The sequence below is a fragment of the Cebidichthys violaceus genome, unplaced genomic scaffold (genome assembly GCF_023349555.1).
Source record: "Cebidichthys violaceus isolate CVI_PGR_0920_01 unplaced genomic scaffold, fCebVio1.0.p SCAF_22, whole genome shotgun sequence".
Taxonomy (NCBI): domain Eukaryota; kingdom Metazoa; phylum Chordata; class Actinopteri; order Perciformes; family Stichaeidae; genus Cebidichthys; species Cebidichthys violaceus.
Window position 1 is genome coordinate 1,537,523 of NW_027176395.1, and position 15,570 is coordinate 1,553,092.

The window sequence follows — 15,570 nt, forward strand, 5'->3', positions numbered from 1 at the left end:
TGAGTAATAGAAACAGCTCTCTGTATAAAAACAAACCTAATGTATGGAAAGTAAACATGTCTGACCAACTGAAACTAAGCACACTAGAAAACTAAAATAAATCAAAATTAAAAACTAATTGATGATTCAAAACTATTAAAACCTCGGTTACAAGCAGGTTTTGAGATTGTAGTATTTTTCTGGATTATGTTTAGGCTCCTTAACCTTTGAGCTGGTATCGTAACAGTAATAATTTGAATTAAAACATGTTTTAATATCATTGATAGGCCTCCATGACATGATTAATACTGTAATTGTGGAAATTGAAAATTACAGTGTGAAAAAAAAAAAGACTCCAGATTTGAGATATTGTTTTCACAGTATATTTTTATTGCACACTCTTTTGACAACCATCATTTCATAATGCAGGTTTATTTCTTAAAACATCATAATAATGCACTCTTTATCTGTATGACATCACAGCTGAGCACCACTGAATACTACCTGGATCAAATAATAGCTTTAAAAAAAAAAAGAAAAATCCCAAACACTTGCCAGGTAAGTCTGGTCTTGCATCTTTTTCTCACTTCATTGCTACAAAGTTTCCACATTCACAGGAACATGTTTCAAATTCTCTTTCCTCGTCGTGACCGTCTGTGTTGATGCAGTTAACCCTGACAGACTGCGGCTCACCGTTTGGATTTACATTAGTCCGTATCGATAACTTCACTACGCAGCCGTGTTCAGAGAACTCTCCGTCACACTTCTCCCTCCAGCTGCTTGATGTCAAAGGTCAATAAAACAGCCATGTCGCTGGACTCTCCCGAGGCGGTGGCCAACTTCAGAGGTTGGAGACCGTTCCCGCTGAAGACCTCGCCCTCCCAGACTCTGCTCTTATTCAGTTTCAGATCAGTCCGCGTCTCCCCCATCACGCTCACCCTCTGGGCCCCGGGGACCCTCACCCTGAAGCGGACCCACGCCAGGGGCTCCAGCAGGCCCACGCGAGGCTCAAAGAGCACGCAGCCTTTCCTCCAGGCCGAGTAGACGCCGGGGAACGGAGGCCCCGGCTGACCGCAGCTGTTTCTCAGCACAAAGTCACACATGGGGCTGAAATCTCCACCGGGGGTGATTTTGGCGTACAGGCCCAGCCGGTACAACCCCGGCGTCGGGCAGGCTGACGCTCACCGTCACCTTGCTGTCCGTGTACGTGCAGAAGAGCTGCCGTGACAGCGGGGCGGCCGCCGGTTCGTTCTCCTCTCTGCTGAGCACGGTGTGAAGCTCGAGGTCCCGCTGGTTGTGGAAGGTGACGTTACACTTGCCCTGCTGGGTGCTCACCAGCGCCGTCGTGTGGCTGAATTTGGACAGCCCCGCCTCTAACGTGCGGGTGCCCGGCCCGCACACCGAGCTCAGGTTAGGAGGGTAGAGCTCGTCCGGTCCGACCACCATCCCTTTGCAGTGCAACAGGAAGTTTCCGGCGTTCTGGAACTTGACTTCTGTTTTCTCGTAGTCTCGCACGAACACCGACAGCCGGTAGAAGCCGCGCAAGGGACACAGGACGTGGCAGGTCAGGACATCCGGTTGGATCTGAGTAGCCAGGCAGCGCTTGGCCACAGCAGCTTCCAGCCCCGGGTGGACCAGCTCCCACAGCACCATCAGAGGCCTGGACGTCTTCAAGGCCAACTCCAAGACGCCTTCTACCGCCTCGGCGGCCTTGCTGCCCTGGCTGCTGCCGGCGACGCCCAGAGATCCGGCAACGGGCTGCAGGCCCCAAGACAAGAAGGGGTTCTCTGGGATCTCCTCCATGGCCCTGGGGATCGGACACTCCACCGTGAAGGAGCAGACCCAGATCAGAGACGTGGTGGCCGTATCAGGCCGGGCGAACACCTTGACGTCGTACACGCCGCTCGCGGGCGGCAGCAGCTGCAGCTTCATGCTCCGATGGGAAACCGTCAGGAGGCCGAAGGAGGAGTTGCTGGAGTCTTTCTGCTCTGGAGCTCCACGGTGCAGAAGGTCCTGGTGCTGTGTGATCGCATAGGTAAAAGTCGCTGGCCTGGAGAAGCTCAGGGACACGTTTGCCTCGCCATCATCTGAGAAGGAAACCAGAAGTGTGTGTTTAAGACCTTTTCTCTTTAACTGAGAAGCAAATTCTTTTTGCACCCCGTGTAAAAACCAGCGGACCTGTGACGATGTGGAAGTGGTGAGGCTGAATCAGCCTGAGCCCCATGGTGAAGAAGGCTGAGGTCTTGAAGACCCTCCTCTCGAACTCCTCCAGGGGGATGGGCGCGTCCAGGAGCTGCCACTTCTCCTCATCGGGGAAATGCGATTCTACGAACTCCTCTGGGTCCGTCAGGAAATAGAAATCGTCGAACCTTGGAGGCAACAGATGGCGACGGCAGACTGGTTTGAGACTCAACTCGCTGCTGGTTACTTGCGTGTGTGTGTGTGTGTGTGTGTGTGACGACAAGCGAAAGGGCAAACTCAAGCTTAGCTTTCAAGGAAACCTTTTCGCAAACCTTTTGATGAAGCTTCCGTGTTGCACGTCTACTCGTCCGGCTCCCCAACAGGCGTCCAATAGGAACCACTGTCCTCCCAGAAGCACAGAGTTCCACAGGTGGTCGGATTTCACATTCTTGAGGCTCTGGCCCTGAAGGTACCCGATGCCCTTACTGTGGCCCGGCACTTCTTGGCACTCGATGCCCACCTCTCTGTAAACACAAACCAAACAGAGCGCGCTCACTGCCTCTTTTATTTATTGCTTCTTTTGTATCCGATGTGCTTCAGCTCATGTTCAAGGTTATGTTTGTGCTGTTAGGTCTTTGATACGACTACATTATATATATATATATATACTACATCTTATGTAGCGGGACCAAGGACGCAGCACCGTGACTAGGTGGAAGAATCTGAAGAGAATGTAAGTCAGAAGAACTCAAACAGAAAAATGTGCTGCAATATGTTTTTCACTTCATACAGGAAGCTCTTATTGCGTTTGTATTCTTTCAACATCTCTTGAAAGTCTCAATGAAGGCACGACGGTATATAGTCTAAGACAGAAGATTTGAATTGTTTGTTGTTTACCTGCACATCTCTGAACAGAGGCTGGAGTAGCCGCAGCACACGCCCCGCCCGGCGGCTATCACCTCCTCCGGGGAGCACAGCTTCTCCGAGCGGCCGAGGTACCCGCTCACATCGTACTCTACGGAGACAGCGTTCCTTTTATCCCCCAAAAAAACGACGAGTACAGTGCCTTGTATTCCCCCTTCCTGGCGTTTTGTTTTTTTTTCCTATTTTGTTGCATTACAAACTGGAATTAAAATGGACTTTTATTGGGATTTTATGTAATACACAAAATGGGAAAAATTGGTGACGTGAAATGAAAAATATAAACGTTCAAAAAATCACATAATTAGTGAAATATAGTCCTCTCTTGGCGGGTTTGTTGTGGTGCCATATTCCTTCCATTTTGTGAAAATGGATTTATTGGTGATCATATGACACACAGATCTTATTTAGAGGCTTCATAGCAAACCAATCTGATTATTTTATGCGGGTCCATTACATAAAAACCCATTTTAATAAAAAAAAAACACCAAACGCCTGTGAGATATCTCAGAACTCTGGGATCTAAGTAAACGTAGTTCAGTAAAATACCCACCGATGTTGTGGCACAGCCAGACCCAGATGGCGCGAAGCCTCTCCAGTTCATTTCTGGCTCCTTGTGTGATGCTCTGAACGATCGTCTTCACATCGTACACACACTTATCCTTCAGCTGCAGCACACAAACACACACACACACAAGAGATATTCACTGTGTTTCTATAGGTTGAATCATCCTATAAGTGTTAATCAATACGTCTCCAAAGATGCGGTCTCCATGTTTTCATGTAAACCACGGTCACGGTTCTTTTCCATCGACTCACAGCAGCAGCTTCCCGTTCGCCGTCTCTCAGTGTCATTCAGTGCTTTGAACAAACCAGGTCACTGAGGTCTGCGCTCAAGGATGTGAGAGCATGCCGCGTCTGTTACGCTTTCATTGCAGCGGATGACTCAACGTTGTCATTTCACACAATGCTTGTCCTGCAGAGCTCAGGAACACAAAGACCCAGATCTGTTCTGGCCTTGTTTGTGCTGTTCTTAGTCAGCTTTGGGTTGTTGTTTTTTTTATCTTATTGAAGTATGGATGAGCTGACTGTGACTGTTTGTGGTTGTGAGCAGCTTAACATGTGAAGCGTGCACTTATGCACTTATGATTCTGTGTTTTTATATCAATAAGAAGTCAGGTAAGCGTGCTGGCACTTCCTGTGTTGTGTTGCACCAGGATGTTCTGCGCTCACCTCCGCTCCGGCCCTGATGACGTGAGAGTCGACCCTGTTGAAGACCTCGGAGTTGGTGAACAGGTCCTTTCGACGCCGCCTCTTCCCCGCCGACGGAGGGGCCGCCCTCTGTCCCAGGTGTGCTTTCGGCTTCAGGTACCTGCGCTCCTCCGCCTCCTCCTCCTTCCTCACGGCGCTCTTCTTCACCACGGTGATGGTCCTGGCCGCGCTCTCGGACGACAGCTGCCTCTTCGCCACGGGGCGCTGATCTTCGCCCTCGACCGTCAGCCTGGAGATCGCGGCGCTCTGGACCAGGACCCGGGCGGCTGGCTTGTCCCCCCCAGGAGGGGGCTTCGGACTCTCCCGGGCCTGCTTCTCATTTTGTACCGGAGCTCCTGCAACGGCGACAGGGCTCGCTTCGCTTAAGATCCGATTCTCCTGGAGGTCATGGAGCTTCACCTGAACGCGTCCCTCCTGGGTCACCTCATCTTGCTGAGAAAGGCGTGCAGCACAGGAGAAGGGGAAGGAGAACTTCTGAATTGCAACTTTAGCTGACATTATGCTGGAAGCATGGCCTCCTAACCAAAGAGAAGGTAGATACTATTCAAAAAAAGACAGTTTCTTCTTAGCTAATATTCTTAAATATCAGAGCAGGTAGAGCTTCAGTGCCTTGTTCAATGGCTTACAATCAAACACATGGCGGCTGTGATAAAGATCCATCCTGCACTGAGTGATGCAGGAAGTATATTCTATATAGTACATTCTGTGTAAGACAGTGATGAATTGGCAATTATATCATGTCTATTCATGACCAGAAATGAACGCAAAGGTTGGAATCATTAGTCACTGTCACATCGAGCTGCGCAAAGAAAGTCAAAGCCCTCACCAGATTAGTGTGACCTTATAACTTCCTGTATGTGATGGACCTGCAGATTGATGGCCGCGTTCAACAAAAAAACGAGCAAACACGCTGGTGAACGCGCTGGTGAACGTGTGTTGACCGAAACTCTGTTGGCAGGTCGGCACAGCAGAGACACCGAGCGTCCTTCGACCTGGATGCCCCCCCCTCCCCGGGTGTCGAAGTGTCTGCCAAGGCTCGAGTGTCCTCCGGCGGGGACCACTCGGTCCTATCAGCTCTGCGGGAACTACGCAGACCCTGACCTCTCACCTTCCTGGAGTGCGACTAAAGCGGAGCTCCCGGAGGATATCGTAAGGTATCACCACTGGGGTTGGGAGTTAATCCAATCACAATGCTACAAGACAATCACAATCTTCTTTTTCTGACCCCCCCCCCACTCCCAAAAACAACTAACTACATTTTAGCCTTTTAGTATCACTGATCTCCGGTGTTCATGACGACTCTTCAAAATGCAGATTTATGTTAGATTTACACATAAAAAAAGGAAAGGCGGGTGAACCCAGTCCAGGTAGGTTCGAATGCCGCTACATCCCTAAAAGTATTCTACTCACCCTGAGAGGATTTCAAATGCCTGCTGGATGTTTTTTGCCGGAGTGTCGGACAGAGATGTTTCCACTGTGTGTGCTCAGTGGTCCCCGGTTACAGGGGAGGCTTATATACTCCCCCAGTGGCCTGCCAGCACAGGCCCCAGAATAACAGGCCTAAAAATACTACAAAGCAGTTAAGACCAGCCAATAGAGTAAGCCCCAACTGAGGAGTGTGACGTGTGTGTGTGTGTGTGTGTGTGTGTGTGTGTATTCCTAAGTGTGTGTGTGGCTTACAGATGCGCGCTCTGATGCACTTTGTGTGTGTGTGTGCTCCGTACATGCATTTGCTAATATCTGAGTGCACGAGCGAGTGTGTGTGTGTGTGTGTGTGTGTGTGTGTGTGTGTGTGTGTGTGTGTGTGTGTGTGTGTGTGTGTGTGTGTGTGGCCGGGTGGGAAGGTTGGCACGTGACGGAGGGGTCCGAGCCAGCGGAGGGGTTTATGGAGGGTCCTGGCGAACGATAACGCCGCCGCGTCGACATCAAACGCACCCTCAGTCACCCCCTGTTTCTGTCACACGCGCAGAAATACACAATTTATTAAACACATTCGAATAGAAGTTCAAATTGAATTGAACAGGTCAGTATCACAATGTCTCAAAACATTGCATATAGGCTTACATCTACAGTTCCAAACACAGACCACGTTCTTTAAGAAGGAAAAACGTGTTAAAACTACAAAACAACATTTAAACCTGAAACTGCATGTTATGGGGCTACTCTGGAGTATTTATTGAGCATAGTACTTCACTATTATATATGATGTTTCTGGATTAATAATACTGCTGCGTTCATGTGTGTGTGTTGCATTGTACTGCTGTGGATGTGTTCTTAACTCCTTTATATCCTGTTGGTGAGTTTAATCTACATCAATGCATCGTATTCGATGAGGAACGTCGTATGTTTGCAGCGTCGCTGTCCTGTGAGAACCTCGTCCCTCCGTTTGTCACGGACACATCTGGAGATGAAGAACTGTCATCTGAACAGTTACTAAAGCTGTCAGACAAGTGAGTAAAACGTGCACTGTAAAATATTTGACTGTAAATTACTGTAAAATTGCTTTCACAGTAAATTACGTTGAAATATTACAGTAACATCTTGTGAAAAGCTGGAAATAATTTACAGCGTAAGTAAAGTATTTCTCTCTGAGATGTAGTGGAGTAATGGTATAAATTGGCACTAACTGGAAATACTTAAGTGAAATACAAGTACCCCAAATTTGTACTTGTACTGTACTTTTGTGAATGTACTTTCCACCAATGGGAGCAGTGGAAACCGCCGGTGCTTTGAACTTCTAAGATGTGTGTGTTTGCATAAATAGCGCAGAAAAGGAAATGTGAATCCAGCTTTTGTCAAATTGATCCACCACAAAAAAAAAAAACAAATGAAGAGAAAGAAGGAGAAGTTGTTGTTTGATCACCGCAACACCTCAGCTCACCCCACAGATACGCTGTTACGCAACACCGCCATATGTCGGTGTTGATGTCGAGGACGGAGGTGGCCGTCCGTCCGTCGACGCCGGATCCTGAGCCAGCTGACTGCGAAGCCGAGGAGTAATAATGCCATCTGGAACAGCTGTCAGCCAAGGAATCTCGCTCCGGCTTATTAGAGAGAGAAGGGGGGGGGGGATTCTCTGCAACTCAAAGAGAGGTGAAACACACCAAGGGGGGGGGGGGGGGGGGGGGAGATGTGAAGCATTGATATGGCAGAGAAATGAAAAGGAAATCACTGCAGGCTGAAGAAAGAGGAATGTTTATCTGCTTTCAGGCTTTAGTGAATTTCTTTTAGTGAGAGAATATGGATTTCAGTTCCTTTTGGTGTTTGCGAGCTTTTAGAAGTCTGGTGTTTGCTAGAATTCAGTCCAATTTATTCTGCAGCCTTTCACACTCTTTAACCATCAGACATGAATAGACCGTGTGTGTCTTCAGTCCGGTGGTCACTAAATACACATCCAAAACATTCCTCCCGGGATCAAAAATAACTGCAGTTATTTTGTAAATGTAAAGCATTTTTGTACGTATTATTTCGAGACCAATAACAGAAAAAAATGTTAATCTTGCTTAAGTATTTATCGTTGTTGTTGTTTAACACTCAAGGTCCTCTTACTGTTGGTCTCCCCCCCCCCCCCCCTTCCAGCTGTAGAACGCAATGACAACTGATCCACCGCACAAACTCCGCCTGCAGAGGAAGACGGTGAGATGTTGTTGAACATCCAGAAAAAGCAAGTAAGTGGACCTTGAGTTACCAACATTTACTTTCACACTGAAGTTTTACATAACAATAAATGAAATAAAGGTGCATTGGAGGAAATGTGTCAAAAGCATGTTAGAATAAGATAATATGAAAACTAGACTTGAGAGGGGCTAAAGTTTGAGTGTATCATGAAGTGGACCTGTGTGTGTGTGTGTGTGTGTGTGTGTGTGTGTGTGTGTGTGTGTGTGTGTGTGTGTGTGTGTGTGTGTGTGTGTGTGCAGCGTATCCATCTTCACCATGTTTACTTCTGACTGGAGGCAGTTTCCTTGAGATCTGAGGGACGAACTGGGTTTATATTCTTCAAACATATCAACAACATATTTTGGCCTTTGGCTGTTATGTGATTTATAAACTAGCAGAGCCACTTTACAAAAATCTAAAAAATCCATTCTATAACTAACAGGGAGCTGGCGTAATAATGTCCTCGGCTGTCTCGGTTTCTCGTTATTGTAGCCGCCGCATGTCCGAATGTGTTCGCCCGTTGTCTCTTTGAGAAGATCAAGAAGGAGAGCGCAGTGCGCCCTGCTGGAGATGAAGGCACGAACGAGTTCCTCTAAATCTCAGGCGGACACGAGGCCTCTGATTCCTGCTCTTTTTACTGGATGAAAAGCTGATTCAGTCGTTACCGTGGTAGTGCTGTGTTGATGCAGCAGCCGGAGCTACATTCTGAAAATATTTCTAACTTGGGTTTTATAGCAAACTGTAAGAGAGGGAAAAAAGGAGAAAGTTGCAGTGTGGCTGTTATGATCAAAGGGCTGAAAGATACAAATACTAGTTTGATCAGATCTCTGTGTTTTAATAAGGATGTGCTGCATAAAGTGCATCTATACCTGGAAATAATTAAAGAGCGCCGGTGAGTATCCAAACCTACCTGCCACAGCCCCTCAGCCTCCTCCTGCAACAGCTGGCGAGTGCAGCTTAAAACCAGCATGATATGGACAGATGGCCTGTGTAGTAATGGATTGGTTGTATATTGTAATTTTAATGCATTGTGTAAAAAAAAAAAACTAATCAATGGTAAGTGTGGTGAGAAGCTACTGTACTGTATAGGCATTATGCAAATGTGTGTCATTGTATATTCATTCTGGATTATTTGGAAGTAGTTGTGGTGTATTCCCCATAGAGTCTCATTAAATAACCTGAGTATTCTATAGCCACACATTTACATCGTCACAATCTTAACCGCAACAAAAAAAGATGCAAATCATCTAAAAATAGACGTAAAACGACCAAAAAGAGACACAAGAAGATTATAAATGACCCAACATGAGTACAAACAGACACACAACAACCACATATAGACATACAACATCTAGATAGATGCGAAACAACTAGGAGACAAAAAAATACAGAAGACACACAAAATGATTACAAATAGATGCAAAATCAACACAGAGATGCAAAGCGACTAATATAGATGCCAAACAACCACAAAATGACCACAAGGAGGTGCAAAGTGACTACAGACAAACACAAAATGACCTCAAAGAGACACAGAACATTTACAAACAAACACAAAGTGACCATTAAAGAGACACTTGACTACAAACAGCCACAAAACGAGCACAACAAACACAAAATGACCAGAAACACACACAAAATGACTATTAAAAAAAACACAAAATGACCACAAAGAGACAGAAAACATTTACAAATGAACACAAAGTGACATTAAAGAGACACTCAACTACTACAAAGAGACACAAAACGACCAAAAGTAGATGCAGAACAGTCAATGTAAACTGACTAAAAGTTGATTCTTTCAGGGTCTGGTTTCCAAACTTAATCTAAAAAACATTAGCAGCAACTGAACACATTTATTTTCACAATTGTTTTAACATAGATACCTACATTCGAGTTACATGTAGGCTACTTGTGCTTTTATTTTTGAATTGTTCGTCCATGTATCAGAAGTCTTTGAGAGGACCGTGCTTGTTTTGGACGGATAGGACCTTCACGGTGTCGCCGCCGTACAGACTCAGCAGCAGTAGCTGGTGGCAGGTGTCACGTTCAATGGCCGGTTATTCAGTCCGACACTGGTTTGGACAAATCCACCGGTCTCGTGCCTGTAAGGGTGCGGTGGGCGGGGTCACTGGTTCAGGCACTCGGCGGGCGCGTGCTGTCAGCAACACCTGATGATGACCGTATCGTGACTTTTTTTTTTTGTTGTATCTTTTAATGTAGCCACCGGACGAAACAAGACGCCTCGTTTTTTGTTTTACTCGTGAAACAAGTAAGAAAAAGCCGGTGAGAGACAATACTCGAGACGTTATCAGGACACCGGGGACGTTATGGAAACTGTTCCGGACGATGGAGAGGTGACGGAGGTGTCAGTCAACCGATTTACCGGAGGTAAGAAGATGCGTTTAAGTCAACTGTTGTGACATTTATGGTTTTAGTGAGAGAATTGTGTTTTTTATTTTACACAACTCTGCCCAAAAAATGATTTCATGATGCAAACTACTGAAGCTACTTGTCATGCATGATGGCATGCAAGTCATAGCTGTCTACAGAGTTAGTTAACGTGCACTGTGTGTGTGTGTGTGTGTGTGTGTGTGTGTGTGTGTGTGTGTGTATGTGTGTGTGCGTGTATGCAGAGAGATGGAGAGATAAAGACAGATGGAGAGAGAGATTCTCCTTTAATTAAATGGGACACACAAACTGCACCAGAGGAGGGCCAATTTACTAAAGAGGGAAATTAGGCAGGAATGGAAACAAGACTTAAGAAATTACTTTGCAGAGTTTTCTGTTGCAGTCAACTGTTAGTTGAAGTGCTGCAGGACAACCTGTAAACTACACTATCTACTGTAAACTACAACATCTACTGTAAACTACAACATCTACTGTAAACTACAACATCTACTGCAAACTACAACATCTATTGTAAACTACAACATCAACTGTAAACTACAACATCTACTGCAAACTACAACATCTACTGTAAACTACAACATCTACTGTAAACTACAACATCAACTGTAAACTACAACATCTACTGCAAACTACGTCTACTGTAAACTACAACATCTACTGCAAACTACAACATCTACTGTAAACTACAACGTCTACTGTAAACTACAGCATCTACTGCAAACTACAACATCTACTGCAAACTACAACATCTACTGTAAACTACAACGTCTACTGTAAACTACAACGTCCACTGCAAACTACAACGTCTACTGTAAACTACAACGTCCACTGCAAACTACAACATCTACTGTAAGCTACAGCATCTACTGTAAACTACAACGTCTACTGCAAACTACAACATCTACTGTAAACTACAGCATCTACTGTAAACTACAACGTCTACTGTAAACTACAGCATCTACTGTAAACTACAACGTCTACTGTAAGCTACAGCATCTACTGCAAACTACAACATCTACTGTAAACTACAACATCTGCTGTAAACTACAGCATCTGCTGTAAACTACAACATCTACTGCAAACTACAACATCTACTGCAGACATCTACTGTAAACTACAACATCTACTGTAAACTACATCTACTGTAAACTACAACATCTACTGTAAACTACACTATCTACTGCAAACTACAACATCTACTGTAAACTACAACATGTAAATTACAACGTCTACTGTAAACTACAGCATCTCCCCTCAGAGCTAAATACAATGCTCCTCTCTGGTGACAGAATGTGTAAATCAAACATATTGCGGTGTTGGTGCGTTTCACATCACGTCTTTAACAGTGCAGTCACATATGTTCCTCGATGGTGTCGACATCTTTGCAGGTTTTCTCCCGACACGTGTTCTGAAGTGTCAGGAGATGTGTGAGGAACACAGCAGAGCTCGCTGTATGTGGATAGAGGGAACGTTGGGCACAGTAAACAGTGTCGCTGGTGCCAAGACACATGTAAACAAGCGGCTTTAAATCAAACAAATAGTCAAATGTGGCATCTTCAGAACGTCATGCTCCTCCATGCTTTGCAGCCTCGCATTTACATTTTTAGGGCCTCTTGGAACATTACGAAGACGTAAAATATGCTTATATTTTGAGCACAATAGCCACTGATAAGGTGACTAAAACACAATATTCCCAAAGATCATTTAGAAGGGAGGTAGTGACTCATCTGACCCAAAGATGTAGGAGCAGATAAGTAGCACATTAATCTTCATGTTTACCTTTTAAATCTATACAATACAACACGTTCATGTTGTTGTGTGCGATACTGCGCTGTCAAATGTGCCTCTCTCTCTGAATATTTTGACTCCGCACTGATTGTGTGACATCTTATAATAGATTTAATGTTGATTAATCTGACCTGCATGCAGTCGTAGAAACCAGTGGTCAGTTGATGAATCCATTACTGGCTCTATTTTCTCACTTTATTACTGTAAATATAATGTTTTTTGTGATTATCAAAAAAAAAAAGAGCATTTTTCACTATTTTCTTACATTTGACAGACTAAACGGTCAATCAGTTAATTCGAAATAATCAATCTTTTAATAGACAACAATAATAATAAGTTAGCCGGAGCTGTTTCTATGAAGTTACATAGAAACCATGTCAAATGATCCTTTGATTTGTGATGCACAAACAGGCTTTCCTTCATGCTGTAGGCTCGCAGTAGGCTGATTTTCTTTTAACCGCATCAAAATGAAATCAAGGAGCTCGTAATTTGGAACACTTCTCTGAATCTAGTAAAGACTCTATTAGCCTTTTGAACCTTCCTTTGCCTTATCTTGTATTTTTAATTGCTCGTTGCAGAGCAGAGGCTTTACAGCCCTGAAAAAAGAAAATCTGTATTCCTTTGACCTTGAATTTCCCCAAACAAGCACTTTTTCCACACATCATCCGGTGTGTATTGTGTAACGGCCTGTCTTAACCAGGATTACCTCTTTTTTTTTCATATATGTGCCATTTGGCTGACACTTTCATCCTGAGCTCCTGGTGGACTTGAGAGTGCATCCATGTTGTTTTGTTCCTGTGGGAGTGGGGCTTCTATCTGTGACGCTGTTAATGCCGTGCTCTACATGTTGACCTCCTCTGGAGAATACAGCGTGACCCTGTTAGTAATGTAGAGCACACATTTAGAAAATGTCTTTACGCAACACTATCTTCAAACCTTTGTTTATTGGGATTGTGATGTCAACAAGTCCTGTCCGGTACAATACCGGATTATGTTTTCAATGAAATATTATCTACATAAAAAAATAAAAAGATACAGAACGGTACATCGTGATAATAAAATGTAATAAAAAGAACAACATATAACAAATAAAAAAAAAGAGATTTAAATGAAAATATTAAAAAAGTAGGCTGTGGTATTTAAATATAAAAATAAAAAAACCTGCAGGGCAACAAGAATTATGACTTTTTCACTTTTATAGAACAACGTCTATAAAGTCAGTATTTTAATCTCTAACTGAAGTCATGTGTGCAGTAAATATGATTCCTAGATATGTAATCATAAAAAAGGTAAATATTCAGTCTTTCCTCAGGGACTAAAACCCTTTAGCCTGAGACAAACCCCTGAGCGACAGTAATGATGGGACGATTTGTGAGTATTTGTGTTTTCCTCTTCGTCATTACGACCTACAGTAGGAAGCTGAACTATTACATGAACCCAATGCTCTGTTATTACCATACGACTGTGTCTTTGAATGCGCGGCAATTCCTTGATTATTAAGGTAATCTGCAGATTAATAGATTAATTCATGAAAATAACCGTTGGTTGCATACGGCGATTATTCAATGACATGTTTTTATGAAGTGATTTTTAATGAAAGGACAACATTGTTGCAGTAACCCAGCAACACGGTCGGAGGAACATACAATTCACCGAGTTCCAAAGAAGCTTTTCGTTTTTCAAAATGTTTCCAAGCTTAGATAATCAAGTTTCACAAAATGTACCTTGGAAGAAAATGTTTTTTCAAAACTTACAATTGCGTATTAGTCATTAGCTAACCCAAGGTCTTGGATGTATTCAGTATTGAACAATTTGTCGATATAAAGCAACGCATACGGTCAGAGTACGTCTTTAGTGCTCCTCTGCGCCGGGAGCTCTTACCTTCCTCCGAATCCTCTCGTCCGTCTTGTATAACCGTGTCAGTGGTGTGTTCAAGGACGCGTGGGAGATTTGGGTCACAGTGTTAATTGTTTGTTAAGTGTCATTCATTATTGGCCGTCTGGCGGGACTGCGGCAGAATCAAGTAGCTACCGGTGAAGACGTTAATCAATCGGCTCAGACGCAGAGACTCACTCAGCTCCCGGCTCCCTCGGTCGCTTCTAGGAGCACTTTGTTTGTCTCGTTAAAGAGACGTCTGGGTTAAACCGGTACAGTCTACACATGTGATGAATGTGCACATATAAGGACAAGTCAAATGCAACAAGTCTGACAGTTACAGGGTGTTTTATCTGTCTATTAATCCTTAAGTAATTGGCTTCTAACATCTTTAAAATGTCAAAAATCAGAACCTAAAGCCACGTTCAGCTTTACATGTGTTTCTCCAAGCAATAGTCCAGAAATGCAAATGTAATAAATGCACAACGATATGAGAAAACTGAAGGTGTTGCCAGCAAATACTTGGTATTTTCACTCGATAAATGACTTCAATAACAAATCACTTTGATAGAAATAGCTGATCGATTTTTTACTTATTTATGCTAAATGACTTCAAGAAGACTGTAAACTAGAGATTGAGACCATAAACTCATGTTTACAATGTTTACTGAGGGAATAAATCAAGAGAGAAGTAGAGTCATTTTAGACTAGACTTCTATACAACCAGAGGAGTCGCCCCCTGGTGGACACTAGAGAGAATGCAGCTTTAAGACACTTCTGCATCGGCTGTACTCTGTAGAACCGGAGGGTGCCTCCTGACGTTAATGGAGGTTATATTGAGATACATTATGATGCGTTGACGCTGTCTTCAGTAAAAATGAGTACCGGCCGAAGGTAAATTATGACGCTATCGTGATGCCGTAAAATGTAGTTTTTGTAAATAATCTTGAATAGATCCAGTTGTTTGAAGGAGATGTTTTCACAACAATATAAAATATATATTAGGATTTATCACCCGTTTCATTTGCTGGTCCCTGCTTCTCAAATGTGAGGATTTTTCTGCTTTTCCCTTATTCGCCATCATTGTCAGACAGTCAGACATTTGAAGACTTGAACTCTGGGAAACAGTGATGTTTGACGTTTTTCCACAATTTCTTGACTACTAAAGCATCAACAGAATTATCAATGACAATAATCAGTAGTTATCAGCCCTGTAATAAACCTTACTGTAGCTCTTTAGTGCTTACTGCCTGAAACAGACAGTAATGTTATTCCACTTTACTGCTCACATATTCCACAACTGTGCAGAATGGCACTTGAGTACGTCACTGGAAAAAAATAATGCATGGAAAACCCTGATGTAAATATTGGTGTACGATCTACCGGCACGCCGATAAATCACCAGGGTCTGTATTCGGAGTGTGTGTGTGTGTGTGTGTGTGTGTGTGTGTGTGTGTGTGTGTGTGTGTGTGTGTGTGAGCGAGC

The 15,570-nt window shown here is 43.9% G+C and overlaps 2 protein-coding genes across 2 annotated transcripts in view; one reads left to right on the forward strand and one right to left on the reverse strand.

The window, feature by feature from the left end:
* Positions 1 to 346: 346 nt before the first annotated feature.
* ky (kyphoscoliosis peptidase) lies at positions 347 to 5,819 on the reverse strand. Its single transcript, XM_068718118.1, is given in 8 exon segments — positions 347 to 1,133; positions 1,135 to 2,066; positions 2,158 to 2,348; positions 2,493 to 2,684; positions 3,058 to 3,175; positions 3,635 to 3,749; positions 4,315 to 4,871; positions 5,764 to 5,819. Coding segments are annotated over 7 exon segments (2,481 nt in total). The 5' UTR covers positions 4,852 to 4,871; positions 5,764 to 5,819; the 3' UTR covers positions 347 to 737.
* A 4,503-nt stretch (positions 5,820 to 10,322) lies between these two features.
* The window catches only part of slc4a11 (solute carrier family 4 member 11), a 95,480-nt gene continuing 90,232 nt past the window's right edge, over positions 10,323 to 15,570 (forward strand). The window contains exon 1 of the mRNA XM_068717635.1: positions 10,323 to 10,401. Coding sequence (XP_068573736.1) covers positions 10,341 to 10,401 — 61 coding nt within the window. The 5' untranslated portion in view covers positions 10,323 to 10,340. The remainder of the gene's footprint in view (positions 10,402 to 15,570) is intronic.